The 20,228-nt window shown below is 37.1% G+C and overlaps 1 protein-coding gene across 1 annotated transcript in view; it reads right to left on the bottom strand.

The window, feature by feature from the left end:
- The window catches only part of LOC107296480 (glutamate receptor ionotropic, delta-2-like), a gene marked incomplete at its 3' end in the record, with an annotated part of 33,476 nt that overhangs the window by 11,941 nt on the left and 1,307 nt on the right, over nt 1–20,228 (bottom strand). The window contains exon 2 of the mRNA XM_015825833.1: nt 12,203–12,487. Within this exon, the coding sequence (XP_015681319.1) occupies nt 12,203–12,487 (285 nt within the window). The remainder of the gene's footprint in view (nt 1–12,202; nt 12,488–20,228) is intronic.

Raw genomic sequence — 20,228 nt, 5'->3', positions numbered from 1 at the left:
TTTACATAAATTCTCTGATGCAGAAATAATTTTCCATAGCTGTTATTTGAACTCAGCCTCAGTAAAAATTATATGTCAATTTTAGACTGGATAAATAATACCGAAAGAACTACCCCTCTTACTCAGATTTAGCCCAGCCTGTAAGGGGTTTCCACTTTTCATGAAGTGAAGAAGAGGTGTGCCTTCTTGGTTGTACAGTATCTCCAAAGATATTAAAATATTTGTCCTCTAAGCTTTGTCTCCATATTCTGTTTAGCTTTTGTAAGTCTAAAACTGCATCCTAACTTTTGATACCAGAATGGATCCTGGTCATTTTTGATGATGTTAGTGTATGGTTTATTTTAATCTACATTTTCATTTTTTGTAAGCTATGGAAGTAAATGATATATAAGTGATTTTTATAGAATCAATTCATAACAGAGGGATAGAATCAAGATCACGTGAAGTGTTAATACCACTTTACAATGCCTTGGTAAGGCCACACTTGGAATACTGCATCCAGTTTTGGTCACCAGGATGTAAAAAAGATGTTGAGACTCTAGAAAGAGTACAGAGAAGAGCAAAAAAGGTGATTAGGGGACTGGAGGTTAAAACATATAAGGAACAGCTGCTGGAATTGAGTATGTCTAGTTTAACAAAGAAGGACGAGGGGGGACATGATAGCAGTGTTCCAATATCTCAGGGGCTGCCACAAAGAAGAGGGAGTCAAGCTATTTTCCAAGGCGCCTGAAGGCAGGACAAGAAGCAATGGGTGGAAACTAACCAAAGAGAGAAGCAACCTAGAACTAAGGAGAAACTTCCTGACAGTTAGAACAATTAACCAGTGGAACAACCTGCCTCCAGAAGTGGTGAATGCTCCAACACTGGAAGTTTTTAAGAAGAGATGGTATAGGGTTTCCTGCCTGAGCAGGGGGTTGGACTAGATGACCTCCAAGGCCCCTTCCAACACTATTATTATTATTATTATTATTATTATTATTATTATTATTATTATTATTATTATTATTATTATTATTATTATTTTCCTTTTTCTTTATAGATGGGAGACCTAATGCTATAGCTTCCTAGGTTTCATTCAAAGGATGCTCTTAGTGCTAGAAGATAGTTGGGTATTGTTGATTTCTGCATGTTCCTTAAACAAATGCAATAATTATGTCAGATTCTAAAGCACATTAGATTATATAGACCAATTGCCTTCATAGGAATAAGTGTTAATTTTATGAACTCCTAATTTTTTTAGACTCAGTCATCCACAAATAAAACCTCTGTGCCAGAGATTGTGGCGAGGCAGGGAGGATAATGGAAGGAATGTTAGGTATAAACAACAAGAGACAGGAGCAATAGCAATAGCACTTAGACTTATATATCAGTTCACGGTGCTTTACAGGCCTCTCTAAACAGTTTACAGAGTCAGCATATTTTCCCCAACAATCTGGGTCCTCATTTTACCAACCTTAGAAGGATGGAATGCTGAGTCAACCTTGAGTTGGTCAGGATCAAACTGCTGGCAGTCAGCAGAGTCAACCTGCTATACTGGAATACTGCATTCTAAGCACTGCGCCAGCACAGCTCTATTGGGAGGGAAATCAATTAAATATGAGCTTATCTCATAAATGATAACTCAGTGCAGGTAGTAAGAAACCTGGGAAAATTCATTCAAAACATTACAAGGCACATGTACGAACTTGGTTGTAAACAAGTTTTTTAGCTGTCCAAGATCCTGTATTTATCCATAATACTAGCATTGAAAACACCTTACTAACACCTGGGTAATTTTCATTTCCTTCAGTTTTCTTATAATGTAGCTGTCATCCCCCAAATTGTGTGCGATACAAATCTGCTGAGAGTTTACTTAATGTAGGGGCTTAACTATATTGTTTATTTATCTTTGAGGCTTTCATTGGTATAGTTTTCAACTACCAGTTGACACATAAAACTTTATATAACCCAGGGCTTTTTAACTCTTACAGAATCAGAGTGTGTTTCTATTTCAGGAAGATTCTTTTTCACAAGTCAACTGAGGTCTTTATGAATCACTTTGAAAGCTTTCAATAATTTTTGAAGTAGTACATGTTTTTTAAACTTACTATTTTCACACTTAACTTTCCCAATAGGGAGTTGGGTGAGAAAGACGTCCCCGGACAATTTTGTGAAAACAGATTCCTTGCTGCAAGGAAAATTATTGCTAAAAACATGGTGATTTTCCTCCCCTTTGCAATTCCTGTTCATTTATTCATTTGCAATATATTTATGCCACAATTTGACTGCAGGTTATTCTGTGTTAAAGATATTATTTGATGGAGACTGCTGTTTATTCTTGCCATTGCCACTATTTGATTATTACAGGTTTTTTATTGCTGTTTTATTCATTGCTGTTTTGACTGTATTGCTGTTTTTATTTAGTGCATTGCATTATTTTTTAAACATATTTTATGAAATATTGCAGTTTTATATTTCTGGGATGGAAGTGGTCTTGGGAAGGCTTGGCTCTAAGATAACATGTAAATGATTTAAACAGAGAAAACGTACATATCTGCTGTGTTTGTGTACAGAACAGATGGTGTGCAAAACCCTTAGCAGTCAGCATTATTCTTAACATAACATAATGTCTCCCATTACTCAAAGCAAGAATACCCTTCAGGCTATCCAAAACAGCTTCTTTCAAGTCAAATTCACACAAACACAACCCCCTCCCATTTTATATTTCTCTAACCAAATACTTCCAATTATCACCTGGAATACCTCATCCAGTGTTGGTCACCACATTACAAAAAAAATGTTGAGATTTGGAAAAAGTGCAAAGAAGAGCAACTAAGATGATTAAAGGCCTGAAGACAAAAAACATATGAAGAACGGTTGCAAGAACTGGGTCCAGTCTAGAGAAAAGAAGCACTAGAGGTGACATGATAGCAGGATTCCAGTATTTGAGGGACTGCCACAAAGAATAGGGGGTCAACTTATTTTCCAAAGGCAAGACAAGAAACAATGGATGGAAACAAATCAAGGAGAGAAGCAACCTGATATTAAGGAAGAACTTCCTAACAGTGAGGACAATTAACCAGTGGGACACCTTGCCTTCAGAAGATGCTTATCACTGGAGGTTTTTAAGAAAAGACTGGACAGCACACCTATGTGAAATGGTATAGGATCTCCTGCTTAAGCAGGGGATTGGACTAGAAGATGTCCAAGGTCCCTTCCAGCTCTATTCTGATTGAAGTTAACTTCATATATATACACAAACACATCACACTCTATGCCATTCTGTTTTAGACCCTATCCTGAAAAGAGACACATGTGCATAATCTCAACCTTTTTATATGCTGCTTCTCTTGGCTGGGTAGTGTGGTGGCTCAGTGGTTAAGATGCTGGACCTTTTGGCTAGAAAGTCAACAGCCCAGGTTCAAGACCCAGGCACCATGTGATGGGTTGAGCTCCCATAACTTGCCTCAGCTCCTGCCAACCTAGTAGTTCAAAAACATGCAAATGCTTCAGTGGGAAGGCAACAGTATCCTGTGATATCATGCTGGCCACATGACCACCAAAACATCTTCAGACAGCACTGTCTCAATGGCCTGGAAATGCAGATAAGCATCCTCACACACCCCCATAGTCAGCAATGATTAGTAGAGTAAAATCCACTCTTTTATCTTTACCTTTTGATTAGCAAAATGGTTAAAAAAACCATTGAGGCTCATTAAAGGATCCTCAATGATGAAAACATTATTAAGTATTAAATCTATATTTTATTTCATTTATTAAATTTATATGCTGCCCATCTAACTGCACATCAGGTTATTATGTTAAGAAGCCTGCAATCTCTATTTTTGTTTTAATTCAGAAGATACATTCCATAATTATTTACCATTGGCCATTCTAACTGGTGCATTATATTGCCTGTTTCTTTTTTACATCATTGTGGGAAATTAAATTAGTGATTCTAAGCCACTCAGTGCATAAGCAATTATGAAAGAACATCTTAAGGATTATCCTTCTTTTTTAGAGGAAATATATAATGTTAAAGAAATTACAGTTGTCATAAACTTGTAGTGATAGGATAAAGGGAGAACAAATCTTTTCCTAACCAGAATGGAATGCTAATATATGGAAACATTTAAACATTCTTCTGCAAGAGCGTCAAAGAAAATTATTTTCAAGCAATTTAGTCACAATTTATTGAGCCGTTTTTCTATGATATAGTTGCATGCCAGTTTTCCTTTAATTTTTAAATTTACAAACCATAACAAAATTCTTGAGTGGGGTAATAAAAACTAAAATCAGTAAATAAATGATGATCATAATAATTATCATCTCAATTATAAATATGGTTTATTGTATGTCAAGTATACAGAAATAGAAACTTTTGTACTTTCATTATTTTTCCTTTATTTTTTAGTTTAATAAAGCAAAAATAAATAAAAAGTAGCTATCCAATAATAGCAAAAAGCTATCCAATATCTAATATCTAAGGGACTGCTACACAGAAGAGGGGGTCAACCTGTTCTCCAAAGCGCCTGAAGGCAGGACAAGAAGCAACGGATGGAAACTAATCAGGGAGAGAAACAACCTAGAACTAAGGATAAATTTCTTGACAGTTAGAACAATTAATCAGTGGAACAACCTGCCTCCAAAAGCTGTTAATGCTCCAACACTGGAGGTTTTTAAGAAGAGATTGGACAGCTGTTTGTCTGATATGGTATAGGGTTTCTTACTTGAGCATGGGGTTGGACTAGAAGACCTCCAAGGTCCCTTCCAACTCTTTTGTTCTGTTATCCCACCATCTTGTTCTATCTCGTACCCTTATTTTATTTGTTGACTTTGTATTTTACAATCATAATGCATTTTTTTTTGTTGTATTGTGAGCTGCCCAAAATCATTCTGGAGTTGGGGGGGGGAGGGCGGGGTGCTCCTAAATCAATTCAGAATGTGCAGAGGTATGGACACAATATCCATATGCAGTTCCTAAAAGCACCTAGATCTTTTCCCTGGATTGCAGAGCTGTCTGCCACACTATCCTAGGAAAATATATTTGATTTATGGAGTTGCAGACAGTTGCACCCCAAATGCCCTAGCAGTATTGTAACTTGTCAAATAGCTATATCATTAATAAGCTACTGAGATCTGAGATTTCCTAGTTAGAAGGTAGAATTCTACACAATCTCAGGAAAATAAGCAGCTGCTTTAAAGAGCTGTAAGATGGCACAAATCACACAATTAAGGCAGTTTATACGATTGGCTTTTTCATGAGGAATTAACCATCATGGCAAAACCTCTGAATTCAAGAGTTCTTGCCAAGCACAAACAGTCTCTTGGAAAGTACATCTGAAAAACAAACTTATCCACTGAATAATCCACAGCATAATATTAAAGAGACACTACAGCTCCTGTGATCCATCTCTCAGCCTCATCTTAAATTGAAAATCAGCAAATAAAATTCTTAGTTTTTCTTCTTTGCAGCCTCTTAGATTTTTAATTCTGAAATCAATTCCTATCACAGAAATTCCTTAAAAACTCCATCCCCTTTCTCTTCCCCTTTCTTATTTAAGGAAGAAAATATTACAGCCGATTCATACACACTTATGCGTTCCACATTTCTTTCAAATGGTAGGATTTATAGTAATTTCTCCCATTGAAAACGTATTTATAGATTTCATGCTTTACTTATTTTCTTCACCTGTCTGGCAGGCAGTATTAGAATTCAAGTTCAATGCACAAGTATAGAACAGATGGAACCTGGCTCAACAATAGTAACTGCAAGAGGGATCTTGGAGTCCTAATGGACAGTCACTTAAATATGAGGCTGCAGTGTGTTGCAGCTGCCAAAAAAGCCAATGCAGTTCTAGGCTGCATTAATAGAGAGATAAAATAAGATCACGTGAAGTGTTAATGCCATTTTATAATGCTTTGGACCACACTTGGAATTCTCCATCCAGTTTTGGTCACCAGGAGATTAAAAAAATGGTTGAGACTCTAGAAAGAGTGCAGAGAAGAGCAACAAACATGATTAGGAGACTGAAGGCTAAAACATATGAAAGAATGGATTCAGGAATTGGGTATGTCTAGTTTAATGAAAAGAAGAACTAGGGGTGATGTGATAGCAGTGTTCTAATATCTAAAGGGCTGCCACAAAGACTAGGTGGTCAACCCATTCTCCAAAGCACCTGAAGGCAGAACAAGAAGCAATGGATGGAAACTAATCAAAGAGAAAAGCAACCTAGAACTAAGGAGAAATCTCCTGACAGTGAGAACAATTAATCAGTGGAATGACTTGCCTTCAGAAGTTGTGAATGCTTCAACACTGGAAGTTTTTAAGAAGGTATTGGACAACAATTTGTCTAAAATGGTATAGTGTGTCCTGGCTGAGCAGTGGGGTGGACTAGAAGACCTCCAACATCCCTTCCAACTCTGTTATTCTGTTTTTCATTTGAGTAGCAGATTCTACTCAATAAGTCTTAATAGTGCCAATTTCTGCTGTTATGGGAAGTTTTGCCCATCTTACGCCTGTACACCATTTTCATATAATAATTTAGATTATGGCTCTATAAATCATTCAGAAGATGATTATGGAAGTTGAAAATGTAACACTTGTTTTCAAGCCATTAAAGCTGCTGGTACATTAAAACTGCTCCTGGATGACTCTTTAGGCATGTATGCAAATAACCACTTCATTTCTCATTTTCTCCAGTGTTGGTTCATTTTATTCAGTATAACATTCTGTCTCTTATTAGAAAGATAATAGTTGGGTTGTCAACATGGTGCTAATGGATGCCATGTACCTGCTAAGAACTTTGAAAATTTCAAAATCTCATGAGACAATACAAAATAATTCTGCAATTATTTTGATATTCTCTTACAGAAGATATTCATGAGATTTTAGCAGATGACGGTGAAATTACCAAGAGACAACTGGAATCAGAAAAACTGTTGAACTCTGGGTATCAGTAATATTTAAACTTTTCTTTTTCCCATATTGTAATGATCTATAGCTTTGCACCAAAGCAATGTGCTGGGTTCAGCCATTGATTAGAGCCAGTTTGGTCCAGTGGTTAAGGCACCAACAGCTAGTGGTTAAGGCATCAACAGCTCTTAGAGGGAGTACTAATGACCAGATGACTGCAAAGAAATACAATCCTTCCACCCACCCACCCCCTGCCTATCAGAACACCATCCACCATCCAGTCTCAACTCTCAGTACCTATCCTTCTGTTCCTGCAACCATCAGAACTGATGAAGCTTCTCGGATGAAAAATGAAACGTTTTCTTCTTCAAGGAAAAAAAATAGTCCAGTTGCCTTTTGAAAAAAGCACCTTTGAGACAACTATGACCTGGATGACTGAGAATCTCCTCAGACATTAAGGCACCAAGCTAGAAAGCAAGACACTGTGAGTTCAGGTCCCGCCTTAGCCATGGAAGCCCACTCTCTCTCAACCCAACCCACCTCATAATGTTGCTTTTGTGGAGAAAATAGGAAGAGAAAGATGTGGTGAATATATTTGCGGCCTTGAATTATTTGTAAAAACAATAAAGGCAGGATGCAAATAAATAAATGCATTCTTACAACACAATGGATATGGAGTGGTAACAGTATGTGTGTGTAAAGATACCCTTGTTTCTTTTGCCTGTCTAAACTCTATTTAAAAAGCTAAAAGGAAAGAAAAAGATCAGAACACTCCTAACCAGGAATCAACACCCAGATATCCAGGGTTTAAATATTAACACCAAACATGCAGTAAACAACAGCCTAATCAAGGAATTACCAAGGAGAAAGCAACATCTCCACCGACATTGATAGGGCAACTACTTAATATAAACTGAGAGCAAACCCAACTCCCTTCTAGGACTGAAGATGTTATCTAGTTGGGTAACAAAACATCTACAAAAAACAAGGAAGCTCAGAGACCACTAAAGACTCCACAAGCTCTAGTTCAGTGATGGTGAACCTTTTAGAGACTGAGTGCCCAAACTGCAACCCAAAACCCACTTATGCATCATCAAGTGCTGGGTGGGTGTGGCCATTGGGTGGGTGTGGCCCATAGGGTGGGCGTGGCTGCGGTGGTAATGGCAGACTGGGTGGGACTAAAAAGTTCAATCAATCAATTTCAACTTTGCAAGATCTTTTTTTTCCCGCAAGAAGTTGAAATTGACTGATTGAACCTTTTTTTTTTTTTGCACACGGCGGCGGAGGCCTAAAGCAAAAAGGTTTTACAAAACCCAGCTGAAGGCCTAGGACTGGGGCGACGGCACGCGTGCCCACAGAGAGGGCTCTGAGTGCCGCCTCTGGCACCCGTGCCATAGGTTCGCCACCACTGCTCTAGTTGGTAACTGTTTCAATTGTGAAAACAGGAAGTACACTCCATTTGAATAGCGATGTAAGGTGGGGAAATTATGTGGAGAACCAAACACACTTCTATCATTCCATAGTTCTGATGCTGTATAATTCTACCATGCATCCAGGCCATTTATTTGTTTTAGAAAAATCAGCTATATTTGGGCAAACTAAACTTAACAAATAGCTGCACTGTACTTTGCTCTCATTTAAAATTGATGCTCCGGTTTTATGAGATGTCGTTTTGTTTTCCATATCCATCACATTTTAAGTTTCATTGCAAATGTGTAATCAATTTATGAACAAGCTTATCTGTGGATGTGAAGTGAGTTCTCAAAATCATTTTCTGCTCAACCCTCTAATTAGGACTTATATGGAAATAATAACTTCTTTTGAAAAGCTGCTATTTTCTTTGTTGGAATGAGAATTGTAAATGAACTGCTGGCTTCTACCAATGAGAAATAATAGGGCCTGTCCATCTCCTCCCGCCACTAGTTTAATAAATCAAATGAATAGGGTCAGTTGCATTCAAAAAGAATTTGGGCTATTTTACAAAGAGGAGAAAATTCAAATAACTCTCTGCCTTGCTGAAATACATAATTCCAAATATAAATTATGATCCATCATTCCTCTAGTGAAAGGCAATCATTGATAGTACAGATAAAAGTCAAATGCAATTCCAGTGTGTTGAACTTAAAACCTTTGACATTGATAAATGGATATGTAAATGAGCCTAGTGCCTTTGTTCAATGTTAGGTTTTCGGATTAGCATGATATTTATCTGGATTCCAGCCCAGTTTTGTTGTATTGAAATTCATAATAAATTTCAGAAAGTTACTTACCTCTAGCATGCAAGTATATTGGAAGGCATAATTTCAATCATTATTGAAATTATGTATTTCCTTTTAAATGGAGATATTAAATAATATGGGCAAAAGGGTTACATTATAATAAATGAACCTCAAATATAATTCCTTAGATTATTTAAAAAAATAATACCAGCTCAGCAACATCTATAGTAATAGCAATAGCACTTAGGCTTATATACCGCTCCATAGTGCTTTATAGCACTTTCTGAGTGGTCTATAATGTCAGCATACTGCTCCCAACGATCTAAGTCCTTTATGTCATTTTACCAACCTTGGAAGAATGGAAGGCTGAGTCAACCCTGAGCCCATCAAGATCAAACTCCAGAATGTGGGCAGAGTTAGCCTGCAATGCTGCATACTAATTAACAAGTTCTATATCTAATAGAACTTGGTTGCCCCATGTGTTTAATATTCAGATGAGAGAATACCAGGACTATAGGCTATATTGGGACATTGTTGGAATTCTGAAAAAAAAACCACCTGAAAGAAATCGACACCACTTGTGTGTCATGCCTAGAAAACTCCACAAGTATGTATATCTATTTGGTGTCTAGAAAAAGAGGCTGATTTAAAGATCTCTCTCTCTCTCTCTCTCTCTCTCTCTCTCTCTCTCTCTCTCTCTCTCTCTCTCTCTCTCTCTCTCTCTCTCTCTCTCTCTCTCCCTCTCTCCCTCCCTCCCTCTCTCTCTCTCTCTCTCTTTCTGTACCTCTCAGCCACTCAGAATTAAGAACAGGACAGAGGAATAACTCTGGAATAATAGATGAATAACGATAATAATTAAAACATTAAAAATGTGAGGAAAATTGTACTTGCAGTACATATAAGACATAACAGAATGTCTTCCTATGCGCTTGAATTGAGTGAGTCACTGGTAAGGCAATCTGCAGCAGAAATGGAATTGCAGGAGGAATAGTTTTTTTAATGGAAAAAAAAGGTTCAGATTCAAAGTAACAATAAGGAGAAAGTATATGGTGCTTAATTTTAGCACAATAAACAAATACGGGAAAAATGGAGCACAGGATTCAAAATATGGTTGATAATTACACTTAGGCAAAACTCAGACAGCATTTAAAATAATTTACATTCAAACTTTTCAAAGTAAACCTGAGTCCTCCCAAAATATTGGTAACAGACTTAGAATCTCTTAGATAGTAAAAAGATGGTTTCTTACTCTTTGCTTTGTATATTGTATAACTTCACTCCTTTAAAAATAATTGTGTATAATTTAGCATATTGGGCAAATGGCTTCATTTCAGAATTGGCATTAACTTGGTAGATGCCTTTACTGCATATTGGATATTCAAGGAGTAGTGGCTGCTGTCGCTAATCCCAATTCTCCAAGCAGGCATGGAGTCCTAAAAATTCTTAAAGATGGCTTGTTTCAGCTCAGTATCTCCTTACACCTAGGATATCACATCTCAACAGTAAGTATGTAATGTTCTAAATGACTGAATTAGGAACCAAAGTAAAATTTTTGATTGGTGGACGTTCCTAATTTGAAAGTATATTTTTATTAATAAGTTAGTTAAAAAGACCTTATGTTTATCTCTAATAAGGATTATGCTGTGGCAATAAGAGTAGCAAAATGTAATTATTGTTCTACTCTGCAGAATATCAGTTGGCGCTCTGTTTAGGAAATCTATCCCCTCTTAGAGATGAAAGAGTTCGTGGAGCATCTTAAGGACCACAGTGAGAGTTAATCTAGACATCTAATGATACAATTGCTTGGATTTGCCCAGACTACATGGGCTTGTTCATGTAGTTACCAGGAATCAAGGCTGACTTGAAGGTTTGCACCCACAAATAAATAAATAAATAAATAAATAAGCTCCTCCCTCCCATGGAATTTCTACTCTAGACATTTCTAGCAGTTACAATTTGGAGTATACCAAGTGTGTGTGAAAAACTTGTATTGTACAATATCAGTATTGTGTAGGGTTAGAGCAACCTTTTGGGCACCAGAGACCGGTTCCGTGGAGAGAGGTTTTTCCATGGACCGGAGGGTGCATGGTTTTGTATGCTGCCTGCATCCCATGGATAGGGCTTTGCATGTTTGTGCGGCCCAGTTGCTGGTCCACGGACCAGGGGTTGGGGACTCCTGGATTAAAGAAACTGAGATTGAAGGTTATTCTCAATCATGCAACCCAGTTTCTGATGTTTGGGCTGATAAAGACCTTTTAGGTTTCTACCTCCTGGTTCTGTGTTGTAGGAGCAAATTAGAAGGCATGTTTAATACGAGAAAGGATATAAAACCAAGGAGTTGAAGAAATAAATAAATATCAGGCAGCCCAAATTACATTCCTGAAGTGAATGAGAAAAGCATTCTGACTGATCTGATATAAATGTTGATAGTGCTATGACATTATGAGAATGCTTACATCAAAATGGCCTAAGCAGTGAGGGAGACCAAGAACAAGAAAATGGAGTTCTTCCAACTTTCATTTTAAATTTTAAGTTCTTGCTTTTCAAGTTCTATATGAGATGCATATAATATATGTAATGTTCTAACACACTCTTTTTCCATTTCTTCCTCATCCAGCATCATTTCATAGAAGTTGCCAAGGTGCAAGGCAAGTGAAAGGTAATCTTGCATTAGTTCTATCAACTTCACAAATGTCCTTTTAATGTCGAATTAAAAAAAAAGAATATGCTATGGTCAGTTCCATGTGTTTTTTTTTTGTCTTGCATAGAATAGATGGGGCTCAAGTGAGCATATCAGTGTTGCTCATAAAAAAAATCTGTAATAATTTAGCTGAGCATTTTTCAAAGGAATTATCAAGCAAAGTCACCAAAGTCAATGGATAGTTGTTGTTTGTTTTTTTTTAACTTTTGTTTCTTTTTAAAGCATAAGGATTACATGAAATGCTAATGCTGTCACTGAATGCTTAGAGAAGAAGGTAATCTAGAGGAAGAATTCAAAGTTTTTAATGCTATCACACTTAATAGCATTATCTACATTGTACAACAGCACTTTACCCCTTATGCAGACACAGAGACAGTAAATACTCACCGTATTCATTGTCATAGAAAATAATAAATTTCTGCCAGGCATATTCTGTGACCACCCTCAAGATGACATCCTTGATGTAGACAGGTGGGCGGACAAAAAGTGTGTAATCGTCATTCCTGTTGCTCCTTGTAGTGCCACAGCCACTCCTTGGAGTCCCAGCTGTTGACCTCTGGATGAAGAGATGAGGAATATGCATAGCATCTGCCAGAGACTGCAGCGATCCTGCAGATGTACAACCAATCGAGCTGACCAGAGCCAGGATCCCATGGTTCATGAGTTCACAGGCTGCAAAACAAAAAGCAAAAGCGAAAAAAAGCAAATGAGAGTCAGGATGACAAGATGAACATAAGAGATATTCTTTTTTTTCCTTTAAAAAAAAAAGCAAATATCCTGCAAACACAAAGTAGTGAAAATCGACATGCAACGGATTCAGTCAAGCAAGGAAAGGCTCTAGAGTTTCCATCAATTTGATGTATCTTGTCCTCTTGGAAAACAGGCTTGTTTTAAAATCAGCATGGTGCCATAAAAAGCCAAGAGGCTTGTCCATCCATTTCAAACCGCCAAACATATTATTGTTAATGAGCCCTATATGGTGCCTATCTTTACAGCCTGGGAACAGGGGAGAGCTAGACAAGAGCAACTTCCATAAATATTATCTTTGGAGGACTCTAGATAGACATTAGACATAGAACCCCATATTAAATTAAACCGAGTTACAGAAGAGATAAATGCAGCTCAAAGTCAACGTGTCAGCTCTGGGAGATGAGATATTTTGTATTATATCTGGAGAGATTTTGAAAGAATAACGGTTCATAGTGAAATATAATATATGCAGCTTCATCAAGAAAGAACCAAAACTTAAATTACTTTGGTGCAATAAATAAAACCCTAAAACAACAACAACAACAACAACAACAAACACAAGGCAGCATATTTCAGCTACACTCTGCCTTTTTTTCCATAGGGGGCCATTCAAATGCTTCAGGTATAATTCCATTTTAAAAAGTATTGGGTTTGATAGCCAGTGAAATTGGCCCATGAGGAATGATTTTGACATCCTGTATATTTGTATTGTGTTAAGTGGTGCTGCCAGTCTATATGTCACAATTTTGTGCTTTTCTTATTGGTAAAGGAGCGGGAGAGCAGGGGGAATGTTCTTGTAGGAGAGTCAAGGATGGTAGAGTCAACACAAAAAAGACAGAAAGAACTTAAGCTCAATAAATGCTTGATTTTTAATTTCTGTCACGAAATCTTTCTTCACGTATGGCAATGGATTCCAATATATTGTCTGTGATGTCCCAAGAACTAATCTCTGGCATCTCCAGTTATCAGAATCTATGTACAGAAAATTTTCTGTAGATAACTAGGGAATGATTGAAGCCTGGGAAACTGGCCTCTTGTAAGTCAATAGTAATGCTGATTTACCATCATCTTATCAGGTACTTAGGAACTGAGGACTTGGCAGCACAAAGAATCAACAACCAGTAGTCAGCCATCAAATCCCCAATCAACCAATAGATAGGCACACCCAACCGACACCACATAAATACGATGCATAGAATAGCCCTACTTCTCTGGTAGAGAGAAGTTCCCCAAGGATGGGCTCTAGCATGAGCCAAAAGCTCGGAAGACTAAGCTTCTGGTCCTGGTGAATAACCAGATTGGATCCTGCAACCTTATCCTGGGATACATATATTTGCCTTCATTCGTGAGATGAACTTCTACTTAGGAGCCCTGATAATTTCTGCCCATGAAAGCACAGTTTTCTGACTTCCAGAAACTTCAGCCAACAACTCTCATCAACTCCCAGCTGCCAGGTCATGCAGCTTTTAACATATCTGAAGAGCACCAAGTTGGGGAATGCTGCATTCTAGGAAGCTTTGTTTGGTTTGTTTCAAAGAAACATTGATCATCTCATCTCATTAAAGCGGCATCGTGAATCAAAATGAAGATTTTCTTCAAAGCAGTAAGTGAATCCAGGGGCTCCTGAAGCATTCTGAAGATTCAACAGCTTTTCTACTGCTTTCAGCAAAATAGAATGTTGCAGCTTAAATTCCATATATAAAGAACAGTGAAGAGATCCTGAATGTTATGACAGCCTCTTTAATACTGATGTAAGCAGTTATCCATTAGGATTTATCACTTTAATTACATTCTTTGCCTAATGGAGCTGTTTTTGAGGTGGCAAGACTAAGGTTATTTTGGCTCCATTCACTTCCTCAGTCATCAACTTTTCTAGCACATCTAGCCATATGCCCTTACTTTTCTCTCTGTTGTAATAATGGAATGTTACAGTTCTTTGTTGGCTTTGTCAACCCAACTGGGATCTCAATATTCTAAATATACTTCATGTTGCACGATTGTAACAGGTTTAAAACTCTTGACGATGAGTGACATGGACATCAGGCTAACACTTTGCTGGCTCAAATTCTCAGGATTGCTTATCTCTGTGGCATTCCATCCCAATGTGTTATTCCTGCTCCCACTTCCTCTCCTAAATTTCTAACAAATAATATGGCTACTAAGCAATAACAAACTGACAAACAAACCTTGCCAATGATGTTTTCTTTTCTTTTTTGGAGACATCAGCTTAGCAACCATTTATGCCACCAATCTTCCTGGCATGCCAGAAAATCCAGTGGTCAGAACAAGCATCGTAGCTAACCACTAGAATAGAATAGAACAGAGATGGAAGGGACCTTGGAGGTCTTCTAGTCCAACCCCCTGCTCAGGCAAGAAACCCTACCCCATTTCAGACAAATGGTTGTCCAATCTCTTCTTAAAAACCTCCAGTGTTGGAGCATTCACAACTTCTGGAGGCAAGTTGTTCCACTGGACTATGGTTCTAACTGTCAGGAAATTTCTTCTTAGTTCTAGGTTGCTTCTCTCCTTGATTAGTTTTCACCCATTGCTTCTTCTCCTGTTCTCAGGTGCTTTGGAGCATAGCTTGATTCCCTCTTCTCTGTGGCAACACTTGAGATATTGGATATCATGTCACCCCTAGTCCTTCTTTTCATTAAACTAGACATACCCAATTCCAACAATCGTTCTTTATATGTTTTAGCCTGCAATCCCCTGATCATCTTTGTTTCTCTTCTCTGCACTCTTTCTAGAATCTCAACATCTTTAAGTACACTCTATAAGGACAAGAAGTGGATATACTTTTTAATTCTATCTAGAAAATTTCCCAATGTACCCTCAACGTAGCACCCACTGAAGTGGGGAGTGAGGGAAGTCTTCTAAGGAAAGATGAAAAAGAAGGGAAAACTTTATTTTTAATATTATTTATCAAACATAATATTTTTAATTGAAGTAGGACACTTTTTGCACTTTTTTGTGAGCTTTTTGCCAGACAATTTGGAAGCTATTGTACTGTTCATTAGTATTGTTGTATTCAACTCTGCTTTTTCCTTTGTGGTAAGGCCCTTTAAAGCATTCAAATAAAACTTGGCAGTGTTAACATTTTTTACAGGTTTAACTTCCCTATTTTCATTCCATCCTGGCAAAACCTGGAATCAATTCACATGTTTGGAAATTTCCCCATTAAAGCCTATGGATATATTTTCTTTTGAAACAGTTCTTGAATTGGCTCTAATTGCCATTTAGATGCACTTTTTGACTCTTGTATTCTCAATTCAAATCAAATCAGGGTTGATTTACACAGGTCTGATCTTTGTACAAAGTATACGTTATACAGCTAAGTTCATATGTGCAAGATGGCTTCTTGTTATCTTGGCAAGGTATTTTTGTATTGGAGGAAACAATATTTGCTTCCTCAAAGTTTGGTGATAATATTTTGCTTAGTTTATGGGAACTCCTCAGGTACTGTATGTTTAGTAGGCATGCATGCAAAATAGGAGCTTCAGGATGGCTACAGGATATCCCCAAAGTAGCAATCTATAAGCAATTCAGAAACTTCAATTTTAGAAATAGAAAGACACCTTGTTTTGCAAAGCATCCTAAAGGAAATTATTGTTTTGAAGCAAGACATTCTTCTGAAGCTTTGCACAGTGTACTGTAAACCACAGTAGAGAAGAATCCACAGGACTTTAAAAATACATCAAAGTACCATTATAAGAAACACGGTGTTCTTCATGCAAAAAGTTAACACCTTGTAACTAATGGTCCGGTTAATGAAGGCTGAGCAGCAGTACAAACACTTGAAGTGCTATATTAATGACATCCACATTTATACTAGAAGTGTTTATCATGATTAATGTTAATGCAGTTGATAAATATCAAAGGAATTAATAATGATTAAACCCATAATTTTGACATATTACTCCTGTGAGAAATATGAAAATGGTAAAGTGTTTACGTTGGCTTTGTAATGAAGTTGAAAGCTGAAGGAGAAAGCAATACAACTTTTTCAGAGGAAAGTTGTACAGTATCCAAGATTTTTCATACCAAATTTATGGTGAGCCATCAGCACTGGCAACTGACCTGTTCTTCAAGATTCAATGCTAGCAACTATACATTTAATAAACTGTTACATTAAACTATCACTTCTGTGTGTATATATGCTGTCAACTTTGACCAGATGCATATATTTTTCTAGTCATGGGCATTCACTCATTTCTTAGAAAATTTAGAGTGTATTGAAAATTCATAAATTCAGCAAGGGGTGAAGAAAATTAAATAAAGATTGGATTTGAGTCAGGAGTCAGACATGCAACACTAATTCAAAGCCAGGAAAAAACCTCAGTTTTTATAAATTTTATTAAAAGATATACTGTGTATATTGACTTTTCCTTTACTACTGATAGAGTCATTGAACTAAATTATATTGAGTCAGTTGGGGAACCATATTTGAACTTTCCATAAAAAGAGGACAGTTGGGAGATGAAGCATCTAGTAACTCAGCTTACATTAACATGCCCTCAATATTAACTTCCCATAGTTCTTACTTCATTGTCATGTTGCAGCAGTATTAGCATATTCACACTAATATCAACATTTGGATCTACATTGTCAGGATAAAAAACAGGGACATTTTTGCCCAGTGTGCTGAGCTTAGACCAAATTTATTTTTTAGGGTTAATACAGCACCTATGTTAAGCCTACTATCTAAATACAATCAAATAATTTCAAATATTTTGTAACTGGTTCACTTGTAAGAGATTTGGTTAAACGTAATGTAAAACACAATTTCGTTTGTTAAAATATAAGTTCAGAGTTACCATTTGGCCCACAAAAGTAAGTCCAGTACAGTTGATCAATGGTTTTAACAGAGATCAACAATAGTTCTCTCAAAAAAAGGAGGAGCTAATATACGTTTACTCAGCCTCTGCCAAATATAGTAATTTGAATTTTAGATTAGAATCAGAATGTGAAATTGTAACTAGGCTGCCAGGAGACCCTCCAAACCTTCATTTTTCATATGCTATTGGATCTTGTGTAGCAAGAAGAGGTTGCTTTAATAATAGTGTAAAATGCCAATGGGATGGGAAGAAGTGAAGAGGAAAAAGGAAGACCATAAAAACAAAATTCTGCAATTCCCTCAGTGAAAAGTTGCTTACATAATAAGAAGAGGGAAGGTATCTCCTGCTTTTATATCTCTCCCTCTTCCTATTCTCTTTTCACAATGGGTGTGAATTGGATCACACCTTGTTCTAACCTGACAAACACTTCCATAATACTGTCTCTTTGCCCCCCAGCTCCTGCTCTCTCCATAAGGAATGTGTCCATTTTGCCTTTGGGCTAACAGCAGCTATAGTTGGAAAAAGAGATTTTTCACATGATAGAGGAAGCACTCTTGAACCATCAGGGAGCGGAGGTATCACTGAGAGAAAGTGCTATACTTTTCTTGAAAACCTCATGTGGCATTAGATTATAAAAAGACATGCTACTGCATGCAGTTGGAGAGCTCAAGTCAATATTTTTAACCTTGGTTCAACATTGCACTATACTGTGATTCATTAACAGTGACTTGATTACTAATACACAATTGGCTGAGTTTACAAATTGCATTAACCAAATCCAGACATTAATGTTACTACTTAATGCAGTGTGTCAACCTACCCATTTTCTGTGACCACCATACATATTTAAACACAAAAGCCTGTTTTATTTAGATACTAAACTCCAACACTGGGCAGCTTCAAGAAAAATCTGAGAAATCTGTATCTTATCTGGACCAATAATTTATAATAACTACTCATATACTTTTGTTCTCAGTGTTGTATTCAAATGTTGCATGTTGCTCGCATAAAAGAAGAAACTGCGATTGCCCTTTTTATGTGTTCCATTTGAAGAATAGAAACTCATGCCACGTGAAGAAAGTCTACTTTTTCTGTATGATCAAAGAGAAGAAAAAATATATAATTTGAAAGAAAAAACAAGAGACGTGTGGTACAATTTTTTATGTAGAGATGATCTGCTGCTGACAGAACTTTGTAACAACAAACTGAACTGAAAATGAACAACCAAGGAAACAAATTTCTCTGAACTATGAATATTTAGATTTTGTTGAGAAAACGTTAAGATGACAGCAAAAAAATCTGGTCAGAACCTCTCTTAGGCTTGGAAGATGGTCAGTGGCTTTGGACCAGTCACTATATTTTAGGCCTAGACCAGGACCCTGAAAAGCAAATCTCTCTATAACCCATAGTCAACCAGAATGGTAGACTACAGTCCATAACCTTCTGTGAAGTGGCTGTGAACTGATATGGACTGATGTTTTAGGTGGAAGAGAGTTATAGGGTGCTATATGTATTTGTTTAGGAATGTGAGCTGGGCAAAGTTTACAAAATGGCTACCATCCTACCCACGTGTAAAATCTGCCTGTGTGTTGCTGACTACATAATAACCAGGACAAATGGAGTAGCATGTATGCTTTTTCCATAATATTTGTTTCATAATCTCCATGGCTGCCATCTTCTTCTAAATGGCTTACCAGGATAAGGCATAACAGTTAGCAAAGTTACCTAAAAAAGAAAGTATATTATCCTTTAGACCTGTTTAGGTTTTTCTCTCTCTCCAGGGTTTTAAAAGGATATCTTTATATATAATTGATTGAGGTAATTGATTTCTCCTTTTGCCAATTTGTCCTGCCTGAGTATAAAATTTGAGTAAACTTCCTTCTGTCACCCCTAACAGATTCACAATCCACACAAATGCAGAAAGATCTTGCTGTTGGGTAGTTGGGAGGACTCTGTTTTAAGGAAAATAGAACACTTATTTTTCTGCCTTTCGATCCCTAAACTTTCAAATGGAAATCGGATTCCTTCTTTGAAGAGTTATTCCTCCTCACAAAATGATTGGCAGTGCTGAAATTGAGTCTACAAGAAAATAATGACTCTTAACTTGGAAGGGTAGCTTATAAAACATGGCTTGTTCTTCTCATTTGAAATGCTACCCTGATGGCTTTTTCTAATTATCTTGCAGGCCACAATTTAAGGCACCTTCCCAATGAAGTTTTGTACCATCTTTGGTACATTCTAATATTCTCCAGGATAGAATATTATCACAATTTAATTTGTTTTGGGAGACTGAATCAATTTATTTCAGGCCACTGGTCCACTTTATTGGGAAGCATAGCAAAGTTTGGGACATTATTTTGAACTGTTGCAGTTCTGAAGCCTCAGTGGGTGCTCTATTTTCCCGCTGGTAGACATTCTTGCCCTGCTCTGTTTCCCAGCTTCTAGGCCTTGACCGACTATTATTTTTGCCCCAGGAGTTTCAGCATCTTGATCCTGGAGGTTATCTCTTTTTTCATGTATACATTATTCAGAAGTGGATTGTTCCCAATAGAGTCATCTTAGCAATATGAAACTTTGGTGAAAGCTATTAGGAAAAGCGCTTAGTTGCAAAATTGCTGATATGTTATTATTTTACCTTTTCATATCATAAGGGCTTTGTAAAGCAGTTCTGTAGAGAAAACATAGCTACATGGCTAGGAGTTCTTTAGGGGATTTCCATACTGTTATTTATATATTTTACAATCAACTTTCATTCACATAGCTTCTCCTCATAGAAGCATTTCATGTCTGCCTGCCTGCCTGCCTGCCTGCCTGCCTGCCTGCCT

The sequence above is a fragment of the Protobothrops mucrosquamatus genome, unplaced genomic scaffold (assembly GCF_001527695.2).
Source record: "Protobothrops mucrosquamatus isolate PMUCROS unplaced genomic scaffold, P.Mucros_1.0 scaffold2827, whole genome shotgun sequence".
NCBI classification, from domain to species: Eukaryota; Metazoa; Chordata; class Lepidosauria; order Squamata; family Viperidae; genus Protobothrops; species Protobothrops mucrosquamatus.
The sequence above is the reverse complement of the archived record's forward strand: the minus strand, read 5'-3'. Positions and strand labels throughout refer to the sequence as shown.